The sequence below is a fragment of the Orcinus orca genome, chromosome 17 (genome assembly GCF_937001465.1).
Source record: "Orcinus orca chromosome 17, mOrcOrc1.1, whole genome shotgun sequence".
NCBI classification, from domain to species: domain Eukaryota; kingdom Metazoa; phylum Chordata; class Mammalia; order Artiodactyla; family Delphinidae; genus Orcinus; species Orcinus orca.
The window spans coordinates 56,766,896-56,789,249 of record NC_064575.1 but is presented as its reverse complement, the minus strand read 5'-3'; the positions used below and the strand labels follow the sequence as shown (position 1 = coordinate 56,789,249).

The 22,354-nt window shown below is 36.8% G+C and overlaps 1 protein-coding gene across 3 annotated transcripts in view; it reads right to left on the bottom strand.

Annotated features, from left to right (window-relative positions):
- OXR1 (oxidation resistance 1) overlaps window positions 1–22,354 on the bottom strand; it is an 874,541-nt gene that overhangs the window by 368,900 nt on the left and 483,287 nt on the right. For 2 of the 3 annotated variants that reach the window (XM_004282931.4, XM_004282933.4), the window contains exon 2: window positions 9,174–9,347. The exons of the other annotated variant lie outside the window; for it this stretch is intronic. In XM_004282931.4, coding sequence (XP_004282979.3) covers window positions 9,174–9,196 — 23 coding nt within the window. In that variant the 5' untranslated portion in view covers window positions 9,197–9,347. The remainder of the gene's footprint in view (window positions 1–9,173; window positions 9,348–22,354) is intronic. 3 annotated transcript variants of the gene reach the window in all.

Below are 22,354 nucleotides of genomic sequence, written 5' to 3'. Positions count from 1 at the left end.
TGGTGTGGAGGATCTCGTAATCATCAATATGAGCCTCCTTGTCAGCAGAGCTGGCTGTGAGGCCCTCCATCATGGTGACCTGCTAACTACACTGACTGACGGCACTAACTAGAAATGCTAACTATGCTAACTAACAATGCTAACTGTACTAACAATGCTAAGTATGCTAACTGTACCAACAGCGCTAACTAGTACTAACTACACTACCTACGCTAATAAAGTATTAACTATACCAACTACGCTAACTATACCAACAATACTGACTATGCTAACTGTACTAATCTGGCAATACTAACTAAAATTAAGATAAAAATGAGAAAAAGAACAAAGGAACAAAGGAAAGCAGAAGAAATGGAAAGGAAACACCAAAATATTGAGAAGAACAAATTTAAAACTAAAAGAAATGATAAAGAGAGAAAAATAAAGAAAAATGAGAAAAAGGCAAAGAACAAAGAAAAATGAGAAAAATAAAAAAGGGTAGAGAAAAGAGTAAAAAAAATCAACAAAATGGCAGAAACAAGGAAAAAACAAGCTAACTGTGGGTCCAAGGCCGTCAGGTCACCAAAAGCAGCTTCCCGGGCTCTAAGGACTAAATACCTGCCTAGCTGGGTTCTTGTGAATTACATCACAGTGGGGCATTCTGAGGTCAGAGCAAGAAATGGACCCATCACCGCTGGGGATAAACCCCAGTGGTTTTCTCACTTTTTGAGTTCAAGGCCCCTTTACACTTAGGAAAAAGGATCCCAAAGAAATTTTTCTGTACGTGTGTTATTAGATATCGGTATTCACTTTTGTTATAAATTAAAATCTGTAGGATACTTCAGTGGTCTTTTTATTTCTAGTTTGAAAATGTGTAATAGTTTTGAAGACCTCATAATGTCTACACTTGAAATATTCAATTCCTTTTCCTTAAATTCTGGTCTCAAAATAATGTTACAACTTAACTGACTTCACGATACTATACAAAATGTTCTGTTGCATAAGACACGATAAGGTACATTATGAAAGTCTATGAAGCTGAGAGAAGATTTGCCAGGAAGGTCGTGAGCAGATTTCTCATCAGGAGCCTCGGAGGCCAGATGGCACGGCTCAATGTACTTCAAGTGTTGAAGGAAAGAAACCGCCAACCAAGAATCCTATATCTAGCAAAACTTTCCTTTGAAAATGAGGGAGAAATCAAGACATTCCCAGTTAATCAAGAGTCGAGAGAGTTCTTAACCACCAGACCTGCCTGCCACAGGGAGTTCTTCAGGTCGGAGTCAAGGACCCTGGACAGTAACTCAGAGCCTTACTGAGAAACAAAGAAACAAAGACCTCTGGTAAAAGTAGATAGACGGGCGATGAGAAAAGCTAGTGCTATCGTAACTGAGGTTTGTAGCTCCACTTTTTGTTTTCTATTTAAGAGACTAATATAGAATAAAACACATACAAATCAAAAAAAAATCCTTACCACTATCTGATATTATAAAACATATCTGTTAATTTGTTTATTTGTCTTCAGCACTAGAATGTAATTTTAATGAGAGTAGGGGCTTGTTTCATTTATTATTCTATCCACAGCACTGAAAATTGCACATTGTAGGCACTCAAAATATTTGTTGAATGAAGAAATGCATGAATATAACCATAAAAAATTCTAATTTACATAAAAATAATGCAATTAAAATATACTAATTTATCTCTGTACAGGAATTATTTTTAGATTCCTATACAACTCATAACAATAAACCTATTCTTTAGAAAAAAAACATAAAAACAAGTATAAATGAATAAATCTAACTCTTTTAATGACAATCCAATTGACCTGAAAAGTGTTTGATTTTTTTTTTTCTCAGTTGAACTGGAATAGTTTTAAAATCAAGCTGAACTCCACCACTCACAATAGCCAAGACATGGAAACAACCTAAATGTCCATCGACAGAGGAGTGGATAAAGAAGATGTACCTACATACAATGGAATACTACTCAGCCATACAAAAGAATGAAATAATGCCATTTGCAGCAACATGGATGGACCTAGAGAGTATCATACTAAGTGAAGTAAGTCAGAAAGAGAAAGACAAATACCATACTATATCACTTATATGTGGAATCTAAAACATGACACAAATGAACTTATCTAAGAAACAGAAACAGACTCACAGAGAGAACAAATTTATGGTTGTGGGGAGTGGGCGGTTGGGGGAGGGAAGGGCTGGGAGTTTGGGATGAGCAGATGCATTATATATAGAATGGATAAACAACAAAGTCCTACTGTATATCACAGGGAACTGTATTCAATATCCTGTGATAAAGCATAATGGAAAAGAATATGAAAAAGAATGTGTGTGTGTATATATATATATGTGTGTGTGTGTGTGTGTGTGTATATATATATATATATACACATACATATACTCTCTCTTCCCAGTACCTTAATATACTAGTCATTGATTCAACATGCACTTACCACACTGAGAAATACTCACAGTACCTAACCAGCTAAGCCTGTCCTATCACTCAGAAGCTCTCATCTTTTTTTCAGTTCAAAGTGTTAGCTTTATATTTATGGGTAACCTTTTTATTTTTTCCCTCTTCTCCAATAGTAGGCTGTTGACAATTGACTTTTAACCTTTACTGTAGAACTCAGGATCAAAACTCCCCTTGCAATCTCTACTTAACCACATTTTTCCCCCCTGTGGGTTCTGATCCCTCCAGAAATAGAGACAATTCAAATCTCTGCTTCCTCTGCCACTGCAGATCCTGTCCCTGAGAGCCTACTATTTAACAGTGTAAATAGGACAAGTAGTTTGCAGTAGAGTGGCTAAGGCAATTTTTTTAATATTTACTTCTTTTTTTAATTAATTTTTATCGGAGTATAGTTGCTTTACAATGTTGTGTTAGCTTCCACTACACAGCAAAATGAATCAGCCATACATATATATATATATATATCCCCTCCATTTAGGACACTACAGTGCATTAAGTAGAGTTCCCTGTGCTATGCAGTATGTTCCCAGCAGTTGTCTATTTTACACATAGTATCAATAGTATATATGTGTCAATCCCAATCTCCCAATTTGAGGAAAGATCCTGATTCTTCTCCTTCTCCCCCTTCCTTAGAATAAACAGGCTGCTCCATCTCTCCAGAATTTTTTTTTTCTCCTAAATGCAGGTGCCAAAGAATGATATGGAATGATACATTTCTTCATTTATTCATTAAAGAAGAACTTAGATAAAAATATTATAAATAATGTGAATAATCTGACAAACCAAATTTTGCATCTTTTTCAATTCTAGGATTCTAACACACTATATTTGGATAAAGAAGATAATTCAAATTAGTTTTAATCTCCTATTACAGCATTACTGAACTTCCCCACATTCATAATAGCATTTTATACTACAGGCATATTCAATAAAAACCATTCACTGCTTCTAAATTTAGTCAATATCTCAATAACTTACAGAATTCAGACTTTTGTTATATTTCCAACCTATGGGCATGCGTGATAGAATATTTTGTTGACTTTTGATAAAATTCTATTAGTCAAATATAAGAAAATATTTCTTTGACAATTATCAGCACATTTTCAATGTTAGTGAGGTTAAACATCTGGTGAAAGGGTTAGCATACATGATGGGTCCTTTTCTAAAATAAAAAAGGAGATGAGTTGACAAGACACTTTCTCAGAAATCCCATATTTTCTCCAGAGCCTTGATGTCTGCAATTCCAGGAGCTGCAACAAGATAGGGCCTTGCCAGGTACTCTGAATGGCACAGTACCTTGTGACCCAGCAATGTTTGAAAATTTTTCATCTCACGAGAAGTATCAATATTTACAATAGTAAAAACAAAAATTAGAAAACATATGAAGGTCCAATCTGGATGGCTGAAATAAATAACAGTACTGCCATACAGTGTCACCAGACTTTACACGTGATGATGTCACTTTATACCCTTCAAATAGAGAGATGGCTGTAGAAACTGTTCAGTGAAAACAGAAGATGGCAAAATATCATGCATGGTTTGAGTCCATTTTTGCAAAAAGATGTGAGTATATGTAGAAAAGAATATATCTCACATTTGTAACAGTGGCTTTCTATGAATGACAGGATTTCGTTCATTTTTTATTTCTGCTTTATAATTGTAGAGCGTTTAACTCTTTGTAACTAGCATATTTCTTAATTTTTAGAAACAAATGCAAGAGGTGCATTTGTATTTCTGAAAAATAAAGCATTTCTTCCCAAGCAGAAAAAACAAATATCCATTTTGATTTTCAAAACACCCTGGACATCCTCTTAGAGCGCTTATCACATTAAATCAGTTATTTGATTACAGTCATCTCCCTCGCTATCTGCAGGGGACTGATTCCAGGACCTGCCAAGGATATCAAAATCCACCAAGCTCGAGTCCAGTACAGTTTCCACATATGCAGATACTGAGGGCCAACTGTATTTATTGAAAAAAATTCCCATATAAGCGAACCTGTGCAGTTAAAACCCACGTTGTTCAAGGGTCAACCTCACTTAGTCTTCCTAGCCAAACTATAAGCTCCTAAGAGAGCAGTTATTACTTTCCACCAACACCGCTCTGTGTTTAGCACATGGCACATTACAGATGCTCAACTGATTTTGACTGCCTGTTTGGCTTCTTGCTTTCATCCACTATCCTCTTCCTCCCCTACCTGGCTCTAGTTGAATTACCTTCACCTCTGTCAGGTGCCATAATGTCTTTAAGACACCATAGGGCAAAAGCTGAAGTGTGTGCAGATATCACAATGAAAAATAATTTGGGGTCAAAGAGATGTCATTTGGCAAAGTAAGTTGAGCCACTACTAGAATCTCTCTCTAAATGCTGACCTACGTATGTACAGTAACACTAAAATAATGGAAGCTGAGGGTGCAAGATGGTCTGGGGAGGCAGGAAGTACTGGATTTAGCAGTGGAGGGTCTCTATGAGACGCGCACTTGAAGAGCCACTTCAGCTGAACTACAGCAAAGAGCTGGCATCTCTCTGGTGTGCTTCTTTGGTATTACGCTGAAAACCTGACAATTTCTACCCTGTAACATAACAAGTGGAACTAAGATTTACATTTAGTAGTATATTTAGTAGTTAGCTCACTTTATGGAATTTTGGAACTAAGTTTCTGCTAGCAACAACCTCCTTACCGCCCCTCAGAAATCAGGGGGCTCACTCCACATCCTGCCTTGCTAATGCCTGCTAGGGTTCCTGGTCCGCACACTCCCTTCCTTCCAGGACAGATGCCAGGATATCCCTATTGGAGGAAATTAAGGGAAGCATTCTGGTTGGAAATGGGAACTAGGGCGCTTGCTTTGAAGCCACACGCGCAGAGCAGGGATATTGTTTTCACACCGAGAGTTTTTGGTTTCACAGGGGTAGTTTAGTGGTTAGGAGCACTAAATGGCTGGCGGCCTTCATTTCCTAACTCTCTGCTCAGTGGCTGTATCATATTGGGCAAATTACTTAACTTTCTGCGCCTAACTTTTCCATTTGTGGAAATGCAAATAACAATATTACATTCCTAAGAAGGTTGTTGTGAGGAGTATATGGACAAAGTATCTAAAAAAAAAGTGCCTAGTACATGGTAAATGCCATGTAAATGTTCACTCTTGATAATATTTACTTAGATTGCATGTTGTAAAAAGTGTATATTTTAAAACATTACATATATGTACATATAAAATGTTTATATATATTATATATGTACATATATATCTTATAAAAACATTTTTAAAAGGAGGGATTGAGGATGATTATCAGAAAAGGAAGCACTGAAATTTCTTCCAAGCGCTTCTCGGCATCATCGCTTTTCCCTCTTTGTGCTATAGACATAGGATCCTTTCTCAACTCTTTGTACCTCCTCATGTCCCCTGCTAATTATCTCTGCTACCAGCAACCATTCTTTCCCTCAGATCATAGCCTCGAACCTCTCACCTGTCTGTGGACGTCTGCAATGGATTCTGTACATCCCTCTGTCTCTATCTTAACCAACGTCAACTCAATCATTGTCTCCCTCTGGTAATTATTTACTAAAGACAAAGATTCATCAAACACCCGTTTTGTGTCCCTGTGTGACTCGTAATCAATTCCCACCAACCTCCTTACCTGATTAACACTTCATAATTTCCCAGAAATTTGGAACTTTCCTAGATTGTATTTCTTTTTGAGATTCTGCATGAAAGGGCCAAGTTATTTTATATTTTTTCAGGGGTCATACACATAACTTCTAGAGCAAGAAGTTTTTTTGGTTTTAATATGTAAAAAGACAATTTTCTTATACTGGTATTTCAAAGCTGGGAGGATTGCTTGGATAGTTGTAAATATGAATGTAAGTATCTTAACCTATATTTTCTAAATTCCTAGGTTATGTGTAGGGATCACAATTAGGCATCCCTTCTCCCATTAAGCCTCAGAGTTAAATTTTAAAATCAACACACAGTTATGGTCAGGTATGTACAAAATCATGGTAGGCAGAGCAAACTATTCACAGATTGAAGTAAGTTTTGACTATAAAGGCGGTGCTAACATTAATGAGAAAGCCAAGCTGAGGAGAGTCTGGCAGACATGGAACAGAAGAATCAGAGTGACAAACACTGACAGTGCTCCTCTAACTCCTAGCCATGAAGAAGCTGCCCTGAGAAACAGATGGTGGTATGTGGCAGATACATCCCTTATTGACAGGTAATCCTGCCAGGCGCAGCCTATCCTGTTTCCTTTGAACTCTGGAAGCGTATAACTCTCCTTGCCATGACAACGTGACATCAGCCAAACTTCTGATTTAGATTCTCAGATAGTTTTCTGTAACAGTTAGAGGATGCACTGGTCAGGCCAAAGCAAGCATCCCGCAAACTTAAAAATTACCTACGTATTTTATTTAAATTAGTAGTCTGGCAACCCAGTTTATTTTCCAATGTCAGTATTTTCACATCTTAGTTTCTGGATTTCAAAACAGAGAGCCAGACCCTAGACTATAATAATTTCACTGAATTAATGTAGATCTGTGAGAAATTCTCACAGAGAATTGATGAGTTACCATGCATCTGTATTCAAATATTTATAAGATAATGTTTCCCAAATTGTAGATGAGAAATGTTAGGAAATAAAGAATTACAAAGGTTAATGTGAAAAAAGAAGATTAATGATTTCTAAACTGGGTGTGAGTGAAATAAATCAATGATTTGTTTTGCATATCTTAGATTTCCTTTCCATACTTCGTTCTTGCCGGTATGTGGGGAGCCCAAATTCTAAGAGGGAGAATGGAAGTGCCAAATGGCACACAGTTGTATGAAGGGATGACACTGGTCAAACAAACTAAGAGCTCCCTATATGGAAATCTAACATGGAACATCAGTTGTGGCCAGAATTAAGGATACCATCGAATGAAAATATCCAAGAATTATCTCTGTAAAATCTGAACCTTTAACATGGAAAGAATTCTAACAAATTTAAGATATATGAAATCTATAAGATACTCTCATAATTTTTACTTTTTAACTTTTAATTCTCTTCTCGAATAAAAACATTAATTTCCCATTGAATTACCTGCTTTGCATTTTTTTTCACTCATTCACACAGCACAAGTTTATAGAACATCCACTAAATTCTAAGAGCCAGGCTGGACAATTGGACTGGAACCACAAGATACAATCTTTCTCTTTGTGTGGCGTTCACTCACATCAAGGTATCTGTTCATTGAGGTACAAACCAAGGACAGGCTCCTGTGTCAGCCTTGTCCTGACTCTGTGAACCAGGCCACACCACAGCCTACCTTGAGCTATGGCAATCACATGTGTGTTTTAATCTCCCTCTCCCGCTCCTGCTTCTTACTCATCTTCTCTTCCCCCAACCCTCTCCCTCCCCCTCCCCCTCCTCTTTCTTCTCCTCTTCTGTCCCCTCCCCTTCCTCCTTCTCTTTCTTTTTCTTCTTTGGTATGCAGTCTTCCTTTTGAGGATTCACCTCCAACACACACGTCTGCCAGGCGTATAATTCTTTTAGGGGTTTGAATGGGTTCACAAGTTTTACAGAAATAGTTTAGTTTTTAAATTTCAACGATAATTTTATTTTCATAATAATATAAAAGGAAACATTTTGCAGTAATAATTCATAACTTAAATGTTTTTTTTCATTTATTTTTACAGAATATATTTCAGCTTCTTCAATTATTTTTTTTTTCCAAACTGGAATCCTTAGCACCCAGTAGGGACCCAAGGACATAGTCTAAGGCATCCATAAAAATGGGTCCCTCAGAAATACTACTCTAAATCTAAACAGATGATTCCATCCTCTGCCCTAAAGAAACTGTTTACTTAACTAAAACTAAATGCATGGAATTACACTGCAGAAACTAGTCTTTAATCTGATGTTATCTATGGTTCCAGTACAAATTGAAGACAAGGATAAGATGGGTTCTTAGGGAAACAGAAAAGATTACCAGGTTTTTCTGACATTCACATATTGAATACCGTGAATTTGTATAATATCACTTGTTCAGCTCTTTATATATAGAAAAAAATCCAAGGTTCAATAAAATGGCTTAAAATTCATCCCTGCTAGTACTGCTCTTCATTGCCAAGGAAAAGTTGCTGATTATTTGCCAGAAAAATATCTTCATGCTTTTTTAAAACCACGAACAGCTTTTAAACATGAAGTGTAAGTCAGAGATTATTCAGAATGCCAGCTGTTTAGAGGTATCAATCTATAAAGGAAATTTCTCTTCCATATTTGAGTTCTACTCAGTTTAATTTGGGTAGGTCTGTTGAAATAGGAAGTCTGAAGAAAAGTATTGATGAGAAAATGTCTATCCTACTCTTAGAGCCACGCTTACAGCTTGTTAGTCCTGAATCTGGGCATATCACAGAGGATATGAATGTTGAAAGGATATTACATTCCTATCCCTCTCTCTCCCAGAGTGTGCTGAAAAGAAAGGCAGTGGATATCACGCGGATTCAGTGGGAGGCTTGAACCCTTTCCAGAGTCCCCAGACACCACGGTACTGAAAGTGCCAAACTTTTAATTCTAGGTTGCCTTCCTCACCCTAACATAGGACAACAATTTCTTGAAAACAGATTTTTAAGTTCTCTCCCTGTTTTAGTTCTGACCATACAACTTATAAAATATTGCTTCATGATATACGTGTATTTGCATTTAAAGTTAGGAAGTCATTCACTTACCATGATAAATTAGATACAGACATTGTAGCAATTTCTGGAGGACTCTTGTGGCACAGTCTTCTCTTGGTTTCAGAGTAGGGAATGAGTAGATCAAGCGGACAAGGCCACCAGGAATTTTAGCTTGGCTACCGCAACGATGCACAAACCACTAAGTTACTCACAGTCTGAGAAGACCTGGAAAGAAAAGGAAGAAAATGATATCTTTAGTACCTGATCTATATAACTTTTCACAGATTTATTTCATCCAGGTCAATAGTTTTGTCATGGTATAAGTCACACAAAAGAAAATATGAATTTTTTTCTTAAAATATAAGACATGTCATAAACCAAAGAAAATTAAATCAAGTTTGTGATGAGCTGAATGCTTTTTCTTGAAAATAAATTGAAAGGTTAATAAAATGTTAATTCCCTGAAGTAGAGAATACAAGGAGGGAAGAGAATATATTTTTTAGAGGCACTGAACTTTTTCCCCATAGGGTCAATCAATTATGCTTTCTAAATCAGTTTTATATACTTGTGATAAAAAGATCAGATCAACATCTTGATTAGTCAGTAGCAGATACTGGAAAAAAAAAAGCTCCTTGGCACAAACTGTTGTCCTATCCAAAGCTTTAATAAAAAATCATTCATTACTACATCCGAGCAAATGAAAATTTATAATGAGTAACACATGGGAGATAAGCAGTGTGTTTCTACATAACAAACAGTTCCACACACTTTTTTGCAGCATATACTGTGTACAGTGTTCTATGATCTTGAACCAAAAGTTTTCTGAGGGTGCAATCAATTCCATGATACTATTTTAGGCACTTTCATTAGTTCAGGTCATTAATCCAGTAGTGTTAACGAACATTCATTGAACATATACTATGTGCATTTAGTCTATCCTAGGTACAGCTCAGGGATAAAGATAAATGTCACATGAATAAGACATTGTTCCTGCCCTCAAAAAAAGTTTTATGTAAAAAAGACACTTGTAATAAAATAGGATAAGAAAGGTTTACACAGAGTACATGGGAGCACAGAAGAGGGGCTTCCAACCCATTCAAGAGATTTGGGAAGGATTTCTAAAGAAAACATGCCCCACACTACTACCACTAGGTTTGGCTGCAAGTTTCAAAAACAAATCTTGAGTCTTAACAAGTCCAAGGTGCATATAGCAACTCCGCGGACACCAGAGATGTAGGCTCCTTTTCTGTTGTCTCATCAATCTCAACAAGTGGTTCCCCATCATGCTCTAAGTAGCTGCTGAGTCCAGGAAGTGTGTCTGCATCCAGAGAGCAGAAAATAGGAAGAGGGAAAGAAGGATGCACCCTAAAATTGACGCATGAAATTTCTACTTTCATTTCATTCACTGGAGTGTAGCCACATGACCACTCCTATTCTAAGGGAGACTGGAAAATGCAGCCATTATCCCAGGCAGCCATCTGTCCAACCAAAAACCAAGGTGCCTATTAGAAAGGAAGAGGGGGGAAGTGGGTCTTGTGAGAAAACTAGCGCTGTCTGCCATCATGATTGAGACTCTGTGACCTTTACCCCCAATATTTTATGATGCTGCACCTACTGCAAAGTGACAAACATGGGACAGAGGGGAAGTGGAATTGATCCATTGTTCACTGGTAATTTTACATATTTGATATGTAATTTTAAATATCAAACTTCTTCAGTTTTCTTAAGTCATTCCTAGAATCAACAAAATGTTTTTTGTTCCCCACTATTTACAAGGCCCTAACTAAGTACTAAGGACACAAAGATGAATAAAACATAGCCTTTGCTCACAAAGAATTCACTGTCTAACACAGATGCCATCACGTAAAAAATAAAACAAAATAAAATGCATGCTGAAAACCGTTGTGTACGTTCAAAGGCATACAAGAAGCTATAGGGGAATAGAGAAAGTACCATAATTCTAATGGATTCTAATTTTAATAGACCCTGCCTGCTTGTGGCGTAAGCAGCTAGAAAGTCCGTATCTTAAAGCATCTTACAGTCCAAGAAGCTTTCAAGTCCATCCTGCCCTTGGGTAATTGTTAACACATATGGGCTTACATCTATTAAGGATATGGGAACCCTAAATTCTGCTCCCCAAACTGGTAACTGCAAACTCTCACAATCTGTATTACCTGATTCTTATCAAGTGTTTGGTTACCACCCCTCCCCTCCCCCCCCCAAAAAAGTATGTAATACCGTCTGACACAATTCATCCTTCTAGATATTCTTAATTCTATCTTTAGAGAAACGTATGTCTGGATGTTATTATTTTAATACCTAACTAAATTACTTTTACTGAATTATACTTTGGTGTTTGGCCAAGAGTTTGCACTGAGGGACATCACTGAAGAAAGTAATAAGTAAACAAGCAAAATCCAGGCCTGTGATATCAGCTATTAGGTATCAGCTAATAGCTATCAGCTATTAGGTGAAACATTAGCCAACACAAAAATATTGCCCTCACAAGTACTCAGTGGAAAAATGTGCCAGATCTCCACATCGGGAAAACCATTGTCCTAAATGTCTGGTTTGCTTCAATCTGGTTTGCTTGAACCCTATTCAACAACAGGGGTGCATTATTGCAACTTATGCTTATTTCCTTGCTTTAACTTATGGGAAGCTTTGAAACAAATTTATGATATTTCCTTAAGAACTACATAAGGCCTTGAGGTCTGCTTTTTTAGTGCTAATCCATTTTTGCATTTTTTGCCAACTTTAATCTTTAACCTCTTTTTGATAAACACACACACGTATACACACTATATTTATGTAAATACATATAAAACCATCCCCAACTCTGTTTTAGAGTGAGAAAGGGCATAACAAAGACCACAGTTCCAGATATGTTTGCTTCTGCAAAATTAGGAAATAACAAGCAAAGAAATTTGATCCAGGATCTTTGATCAAGCCATATGAAACTGTTGTTTTTGTAGGTCAAAAATGGTCAAATATTGTCAGTGTACATGGTACTACTTAATGTAAGTGAAGAGTCGACCAAGACAGCCTCTTATCATTCCCTTCAGCCTGACTAAACTTTAGACAGGCTTTTTCTTGACTGTGGGCCGCTGACATCCCCTTTCTTAGAGCATTCACCTTAGAAAAACTGCCATCGTAAATTCACTCTCTGCCCTTCTTCCAGCCTCTGGCCAGTTTTACAACCCAGGAATGGTCTTCTCCAGGACCTGAGAGCCATCCCTTTGAAATGTAAATGTAAAGGGAGATAGCACTCTATTGCCCACTCTCTGTGGGAGGACAGGAGCCTAACTTCCATATGTACCAATCAGCAAAGACAGATGCCTAATCACATTGACCAACCTCCCCCTAATATCTTCCAGTATTTTTCTACTAGCTCATCCCAGCACTTAAAAACCTTCCTGACTTTTGTTTCAGCAGAGTTGAGTTCAGTCTCTCTTCCCTATTGCAATAGTCTTGAATTAACTCTGTCTGGTTCATTTTTCTTTGAGAGAGTTTTTTTTTGTTCTTGTTTTTTTCATCTATCTATCTATCTATTTATTTATGGCTGCATTGGGTCTTCGTTGCTGCGTGTGGGCTTCCCCTAGTTGCAGTGAGCTGGGTCTACTCTTTGCAGTGTGCAGGCTTCTCGTTTTGGTGGCTTCTCTTGTTGCAGAGCACAGGCTCTAGGCGCACAGGCTTCAGTAGTTGTGGTACACAGGCTCAGTAGTTGTGGCTTGAGGGCTCTACAGCACAGGCTCAGTAGTTGTGGTGCATAGGCTTAGTTGCTCTGCGGCATGTGGGGTCTTCCCGGACCAGGGCTCGAACCCGTGTCCCCTGCATTGGCAGGTGGATTCTTAACCACCGCACCACCAGGGAAGTCTGTCTTTGAGAGAGTCTTGTTTTTAGTCCTTAAAGTTCAGAAAAATTTCCTAAGGTGCTGGCAATATTGTTAAAAAGCATAATCTTTTCTTAATGTACTTTACCTGCAATCACTATCAACTTGGATTTTAATAAGCTTATATTAAATGTGGATTTGTAAAAAAAAAAAAATCTTAAAGAGTTGAATTTTTCTGACTTTAAACCTAGATGTTTATAAAAATAAAATATTTGAACACAAAAAAATTCATAGTGACCGTTCAAAATTACAATAATCACTCTGACATTCACTTTGGTATCCTGGCATCTTTTATTTTTATTTGCATCTTATAACTATTTTACTTATTTCTTCAAGGATATGCACCTTGAGGTACTCAGTAAAGTTTACTGAGTTGAAAAATGCACACAAAAAAAGCCTGCTATGTTTGTATTTTTTTAAAATTTTATTTATTTATTTATTTATGGCTGCATTGGGTCTTCCTTCCTGTGCAGGCTTTCTCTAGTTGCGTTGAGCAGGCGCTACTCTTTGTTGCAGTGCGTGGGCTTCTCATTGTGGTGGCTTCTCTTCTTGCAGAGCACGGGCCCTAGGTGCTCAGGCTTCAGTAGTTGCAGCACGGGCTCTAGAGTGCAGGCTCAGTAGTTGTGGCGCACAGGCTTAGTTGCTCTGCGGCATGTGGAATCCTCCCAGACCAGGAATCAAACCCGTGTCCCCTGCACTGGCAGGCAGATTCTTAACCACTGCGCCACAGGGAAGTCTCTGTTTGCATTTTTATGATGCAGAGTTTTTCAAAGGCCTTGTTACTGGGCTTGTTATTCTCTTAAGTGACATTTAAACAATTCATTGCTTATCAGTGCAAACGTTCCAGAGGAAATATCTTTATGATCTTCAGGCAAGTTTAAATTTTCTGTTTATTGTGATAATTCACAATCTTTATACTAATCCCAGTATCAATCTCCACACTGAAGTATGAATTTATAGCTTTCAGCCAAAATTCTAGCATTACTAAGAGCCACATTCTGCCCCTTTGTCAAAAGGGAAAAAGAGTATGTCTTCATGGCTATAGAAATGTTTCAAAATATATGGAATGATTTGACTTTCCCTGAATGCCCAGCCAGGATTGTAAGTTATAAGCAAATGCACAACTGTACTCTTTAGGTTACTCTTTTAGCAAAATGTTAGGGGAAATGGCATGTGAATTCAATACAAGACCCTTCCCTTGGCGGATTCATTAAAAATGTGAATAGGGCTTCCCTGGTGGCACAGTGGTTGAGAGTCCGCCTGCTGATGCAGGGGACACAGGTTCATGCCCCGGTCCGGGAAGATCCCACATGCCGCGGAGGGGCTGGGCCCGTGAGCCATGGCCACTGAGCCTGCGCGTCCGGAGCCTGTGCTCCGCAACGGGAGAGGCCACAGCAGTGAGAGGCCCGCGTACCGCAAAAAAAAAAAAAAAAAAAAAGAATAATACTTGAACAAAACAGTGGATTATTGGGATTATACTTTAACAAAATAATTCTTTTAATCATTTTATTCATGAATAAGATTCTAGGCTTCAAATCCAGCTGAAAGGAATACTATATTCTCATACGTTCATTTAGTTGAAATTACTTTGTCATTTAGTTATATAGCATTAAAGAATTTTTGTAAAGTGATTTGACTTAAGCAAAAGAAGTGTTTTCATAACCTAGTCCATAAATACAGGTACTTTTGCATCTTTAAGATGTTAAAATTCCATGAATATCCGTTTAAGCAATCTACCATAGAATAAAAGTATGTTCTTATATATCCCATACTTAAGACAGTAAACCTATAAAAAATACTTGGAATAGGAAAGGAAAACGATTAAGCGTTTTTGACCATAAACACTATTGCGTGTACATAAGTGAATCACATTGCTTTGCCTACAGAAAAGAGAGCTTGGAGCTCAAAGGTGATACTAAACATTATAGGATAATTTCAAACTGGGTGAGACCATTGGATTTTGTTTAAATGATGTATTGTGCAGGTAATGAGGTACACATATACTCTAATTCCACTAAAGGCATTATAAGAAATAATAGGCATAAAGTGAAGAATAAAATGCATTAAGGATAGAAAGAACATTTTTATGCCAAAGATTCAAAATAAATGTTAGCAAAGAGAATGATCAAGAAGATATCAGAATATTTTGAGTTTTACAGAGTGGTTTCCTCTTTATTACCACATCAAATCAAACGCCTTTTCCTTGCTTTCTGGTCCCCCTATAAACTAACACTGATATTTCCAAACCTAGATTCCCTACCTCTGGTTGAGCTTCTTTGCTTACTGTGCTCATTCCTAAGCCCTGACTGTACTACAGAGCTCCGATTCTTCTCCGTGGCCTGATGTTTTCTTTCCCCTCTAGTTGCATGTATCCAAATTCTTCAAGAATCAATACAAGGCCCACATATCCTGTGAATTCTTGTCTCAGTTTCAGGTATCTCTGATCTCCCCTCTTCCCCTCTTTCTGAACTAACCTACATCCAATTTAGCAATTAAAATATATTGAGCATTAAAATGTATACATAACTTTTCATGTATATGTTATTTTTACTTGCTTAAATAGACCATAATTTTGCAAAGGTCAGGAATTGCCTTTTATGTATAAAAGTATCAAGTATTCTCCAGGTGTTAATAAACTAGTGGACAAAATGCAATGCCTTAGCAGCAATATGATTTGAATGACTGAAAAATAACAGTTCGAACATTAACTTTTTTTCTTATTTTATTCTCTTATTTGTATTACTAATTTCAGGACCTCCAGGACTTCAGGAGAATATAAGTTAATCTTTATCCTTAACGAGATATCCTATGGATTTCTCCTTATATCAAACTCTTTCTCTCTACCTATCTACTATAGGTAGCCTACATACACACTTTTTCTGCACCTTGCTTTTTCACATATGTACATAATTATATGTCTATATACAATATTTCCTTATCAATTCACATATAGAGATGCCTCATTGCCTTTAAGGATTATAAAGCATTTCATTGAATGGATTTACTCTAACTTATTAGCCTGTCTCATACTGAAGGAGATTCAGTTTGCATCTGATATTCTGCAATTACAAACAATGCTGCAGTGTATATCTATATCTATATCTATCAATCAATCTATCTATCTATCTATCCAGCTATCTATATTACAACGCAGATACATATTTGTGGATAAATACCTGGAAGTAAGGTTTCTGGGTCAAACCGACGCATATTTTTACTTCTGAAAGATACAGGTATATTGCCTTTCATACAAGTTGTACCAATTTGCACTCCTACAGGCAGTGTATAAGTTTAATCTTTCTGACACTACTGCTCCTTAGTGTACCAATAAACCTGGTAGATTTTACAAATACACTTCTTGAAGTGTATTCATTGTTCAAAACAGAAATACTGTTCCACACAACCAATTAATCCCTAAGCCTGGTTGATTCTACTTTTGAAATATCTTTGGAACATGTCCATTCTTCTCCATTCATACCACCTCTGTCCACTGTCTTCTGATGCCTGAATAATAACAATGACTTCATAACTAGGTCCCCTTTCTAGTTTAGCCTTCATGCAAAACATTCTCCCGCAGCACACTATGGGCTGAGTGGTCTTCATGGAAGGCACTCATTTTCTACAAAAGAGCAGTAGAGAATACAGAAGCAGAGATGATGATGCCAGACAAATCTGGGTATGATTTCCATCTGTGCTCCTTGTAACTTATGATCTCAGGAAAATTAAGTACATTCTCTTGGTTTTCCTTATTTTTAAAATAGGAGCGTTAACAGTCTTTTTCTCATAAGATTATGGTGAGAATTAAAATAATAATACATAAAAGGACTTAATATTGTCTGGCACATAGTAAGAGGTGAAAAAATGATAATGGTAATGATGATGATAATGATGAGGAAGAAGAAGAAGAAAGAGGAGACACTGATTACCTTCCAAGTTGTTTTTATACCCGACTGATACCTAGCCCAAAAATACAGTCTTTGCAGAGGGTTGAGAAATCCCACACGTTGAAACTTCAGATTAGCATGGATGGTAACCTTGGAGACAAGCTAATGCAAAGCTTTAAAATGTGTTCTTTCGCTGCAGCGCAGCTGTCATTTTACTTGTATTAAAGCCATTTCATGGGAGGTATTAGTATTCAACTGAGCATGTCAGTAATTGGTCTAAAAGCATTCATCAGAGAGACTTGGCTATATTTATGATTATCATAAGTACCCACTTCCAAAATAACCCCTATGTTCAAATTATAGGAAGCACTTATCATAGGCAGAGAAATAAAGGGTTATGTGTCTTAGAGTAATTTTTAAATAAATTTAACACACGAAACAAAGATCCCCTTAAAACTGTTTGAGATTATTTTCTTCAGAATAAATGACCGTACCAAACATTGTTAGAATTTTCTGAGGAAAATTCATTTTACTCTTATTCGAACTATAAGGATGGCTTTTCCACCTGTGCTTTCACGCTTTGATCTCATCTTCTCTCGAATCATTATGTAGTTATAAGCTTCTCTGTTGCCTACATCTTCCAACTCCATCTCTTCCTAGTTCTATTCTGTGTCCCTGATTCTTTAACTCTTTCCTTGTTGTGAGTTCAAACTATTCCTTTTTCTTATTTCTTCCCTTTACTGACAAACTCCACAAAATATTACCTACATTCACTGTCTTCTCTTTTTCATCACCCTCTTTTGCTTTCTGGTTTCTGCTCCAATATTCTCATCACCAGTCAACTAGCCAATATTTAATTCCAATAGTCTTCTGTCAGGTGCCCCTCTCACTGTTCACTTGTCCTGAACTCTCTTTCTTTGACTTCCAGGATGCTGAAACATCCAGGCTCTCCTAATCCTCTCTGTTCTCTACTAATCTATCATGATTCCTCTGTTTCCTTTTATGTCAAAATTCTTCAAAGTTTTGTCCAATGTGACCTTCCCAGTAGATAAGTCACAAAGTTCTACCTATGGATCTGATCTTTATTCCTGACTTCCAGAATCATTTTTCTGCTTATTAAACAGTTGCCAGATCTTGTGTTGTTGTTGTCGTTATTGTTTTACTACTTAATAATATCAAGTCATTGTTTACTTTTTATTCCTCCTACCACCATCCAAGTTCAAGCTCTTATTATCTTTTGTCTTAACCATCTTTTTTTTCAGATATTTTAAAGCATCTAAAAACATATCAGCAAATAAATAATAAAGCATATTTAAAATCTTAAGGTGCACCAGTATTCTAATTGAAAAACAGAGTTAAAAAAAAGTGTTCTTTGGACAGTTTAGTGTTTGATGAGGAACATGTCATTTTCTGGAAAACACTTGAAGACTCTCCCCTGAGCGCTAGTCTTCTCTGATACATAGTTTTCAAATCACTGGTCGGAAATGGTTGCGTTGGCTGTGAACTTGTCTCTCACCCTCAATCCATATTAGAAATTAATTTTATTAAGGCAAAGCACTTATGTACACAAATGCCTTGTTTAGGAAACCTCGAATGATTCCCTACCACCTTGAGATCTTCTCCCATATTGTCTATCCTCTATTTTCTGGCTCGTCTTCACTCATGTTGGATTACCATTGTTCAGTGAATTTGTTTTCACCCTCTGCTGTAGGCCTATCACAGAACTCTGTACACATTGGAACTAGTCAAAAATACTAAATTGAATTTTCAGTTCAAAACTCAAAATTTTCAGGTGTACATTATTGTACTCAAGGGTAGCACTAAATAAGTCTTTTAAAAAGTATGCTACATCAAAACTGCCTAAAGTTTTTAGAATTTACAATACATTTTGATGAGTCACTAAAGGTTCAATCTAATGTGGATTGCCTAGTAGAAAGGACTGCCAAAACTCAGTTTAATTAAAAACAGAAATAAACAAAGCAGCAGAATTTTTTTCTAAATAAATCTTTCAAGTGAAAAAATATCTTAGGCACACTTAACGAATCTTCCTGTAGTCTCAGAAAATAAGCATTTTAGTATTCAGAATTAACTTAGGAGAACTGGGGAAAACCAGCCCGGGAGCACAATGCAGTCTAGGAATGTAATATATAGTTGTTGATTTTCCCCTGAAGACTTGCCAGGCATGGCTTCAAGGCTCTTTATGGTTCAGCTCAGGTCACCTTGTTGATCCTCCTCTCAAGCTCCCCCAACCCTGCCCACCCCCTAAGGCCTGGCAACACCGGGCTTCGTTCGTTCCTGAGTAAACTGAACACTTTCATGCCTATAGGTTTCAGAACTAACAGACTGGTCATTACGTTCCCACTTCTGGGAATGTCTCTCCTCCTGGTCCTGAAGATGTATTTGCCCTGCAAAGTGCAGCTCAAATATCAATAGCCCTGTTATTTAAAACCTAGTAGAATGATGACCCCTTCATATTTGTACCTTCTCATGATATACATATTTCTACTGCAATAGTTATCACATTTCACTAGTGTTATGGTTTACCTGTCTGTTAAAGGTGAGCATTGCATGTTAATAATATGATATTATTTAACTACCTAAGAACTAGTTAAGGAACATGGACTTTGAAGTTTCTAGCCATGGGTATGGGGAGCACCCTGTGTTACAACAAATGGACAGACAACCAGAGAGGAGATATAGTAATATTTATTTAAAATATATTTGTAGGTATTTTAGAAAAACTACCAAAGCCAAAGCAATCCAGTAGTTATGCACCTATCTGAGTCATACTATTTCCTTAAGAGAAATAATTATATCTTAACTTTTTTTTTTCTTCATTCTTGTACTACTTAGCCTGGTTTATTATCTAGAAGGAACAATCAATAAATATCTGTTAAATTGATCTTAATTGAGTTGCTTTATTATTATGGTCATGCAAATTATTGACTTTTCTTATTTTTCTTTTGTTTTTCCTTTTGTTTGACAGTGAACTCATCTGCATATCAGAGACTCAAATAATAGATATAAGGAAAAACAGCCTACTTCCAAGAGAAGAAATCTTAAATGTTAAGACCTTCTCTGCTGATAACCACTAGTCAGCCCCTACATGTAGGCAATACCTATTTCTTAAGGAATATAACATCTTAGAGTGAGGCATTTTTCTCAGATACGGATTACAAGAAAAATATTTGCATGTCATTCTTCGCTAAGGCAAATGTTTTCTTCTTTTGGACATTATTTGAAAATATCTAACATCATCACAAATCAATTCATTTCTTTAAATAAGTCCTTTCGATAAGCCTGGAGAAGAACTGACTTTTCTCTAATAGCCTTTGACTTTCATTTTGCAGAGATTGACCTCCTTAAACTGAGGAGCTTCCATCTTTTGGAGCTGAACAGAAAGTGTCTCTAAACATCAGAGAGTATCACAGAAGGTTCAATGAAGTACACAGTCACCTTTACAGAGGGATGATGTCACCACTGGTGAAATGAATTAGCAATGGAAAAATAGTTCAGATATCCTTCTGAGACGGAAACAAAAAGAGGATTTTCTTAGCATATCACCCAAATTCTTTTCCTTCACAGCAGCGCTTACTCAACAACCTCTTCACCAACTATTTTATTAAGTAAAAATTAACTCAAGTCTCAACCCCAATTCTTTATGGTGTTCTAAGAATTCATACCCTTAAGAAATGAACTGTCAGAAATTATGACTCCTTGAATAATGACTGAATGCCTCCTTCGTCAGCCAAAGTTTTATGATTTGAGAACCACAGAAGAGGCAATTTACTCTTCAACATTTCCTTGGGGTATTCAGAGTTATACAAATACATAAGGTTTTTGTTTGTTGAATTGTTTGCTTTTAAACATTACTTTAAATTCTCACTTAAAAGGTATGCCAGTTTATCTTTGGATATTTAATGCCCCGGATATTTTTTTCTTATTCTTTTAAAATGCCAAATTTTATCAAGAAAATTAGTATTTATGAAAATTTGTTAGCTCCTTTTGTCAACTGTTTTCTGTAGTTTACTGGGAAAAACTGCTACAACCTCATTACCAAGAAGCTGCTTCCTCTGTGATCTTCAAATGATGCTGTCTTGCATAGTTTTAAAATCGTTTGTACCATTTTAGGCTTGAAGTTGAAACTTGACTTCTTCTTACCAGATGATCAATCTCTTTCATCTTCTTCTTCAGATCTTCAAAGGTGTGTAGTACCTTCAGTAGCATCTACCTGGTTTCAAAGATTATGATGATCTACACTGCATGAGACAAATTTCTAGCTTTTCAAACATACCATATTATGCTTGAGTGACACAGTGAAGCTTTCCAAAACCAATAATCATAATATAGCACTGTGATAGATGTTTTCAAAACTAGAAAAAAGCCTATGCGTTATAGATGGAGACATACACATGACCAGGCTTATATCTTGTGTTCACCCCTCTCAGTATACTTCCAATGTTCCTTCTAATGAGTGGGATTTCCTAGACCTTTTGTGCTCACTAACTTTCTTCAAAGGCTTTTCCATTTCCTTAGAAGACCCTGAAATGACCCTATAAAGAGAACAGCTAAGCTACGATGGAAGAATACATTCTCCTACGTGGATTTACCTACAACTTAAAACACTTCCATTTTTGTACTATATACACTTGTTAGTTGAATTTCTATTTGGATAGTAAATTTTGGGTGAAAATTTCATACAATGTTATAGCAAATATTTGGATAGCAAGAGTCCAGATAGTGAGGGCTATCTGCTTTGCAGGAATATATGTGTTTAATAGTTTCTAATTTAAAATCCTAGAGTAAGAAACATTGCCCAACTCATTCCTCCTAGCTCTAGACAGAATTAATTGCTGCCAGTTAAGAGCCCCTATTATTGCCTGTAAATGTTTAAAAAACAGAGGGGGAACATCTGCCAAATTTTTATCATATAAATAATTCCACTACAAGGGGGTGATTTCAGTCTACCAATGTGGCATTATTGAAAGCAGAGCTGGGAAGGGATGCTCATGATCAGCTCGGGAGCCATGCTGGTGTGGGCTGGCAAATAATCTGGATATGGGGTACAAATTGTGGAGAAAGAGCTAGCAGATGGGGGAAAGTTAACACAATATATAAAAAATGGAAAGAGAAGCACTGAAGAAAATTCTTGAAGAGATCAGGTGAATAATAGATGGAAGGATGAAGCCAGTACAGAAAAATAGAAAACTTCATCTGAGCCTTGACAAAAGGAGGTGAGGTTGGCTATAGATAGAGGAACATTTTTAGGTATAGGAATGGGAAATTGTGATACTTAAGACTAAGACAGTTCAGAGTTTCCAATCCCTTTGAAAAGTAGGAAGCTAACAATCAGGTGGCACTGGGCAGTCAAGATAGAAGAGCTCATGTGGGGAATAGTAGGAGAGGGTGATCAGGGGCAAGTACTAAATAAATATATGTGTATGTGTGCATGCATA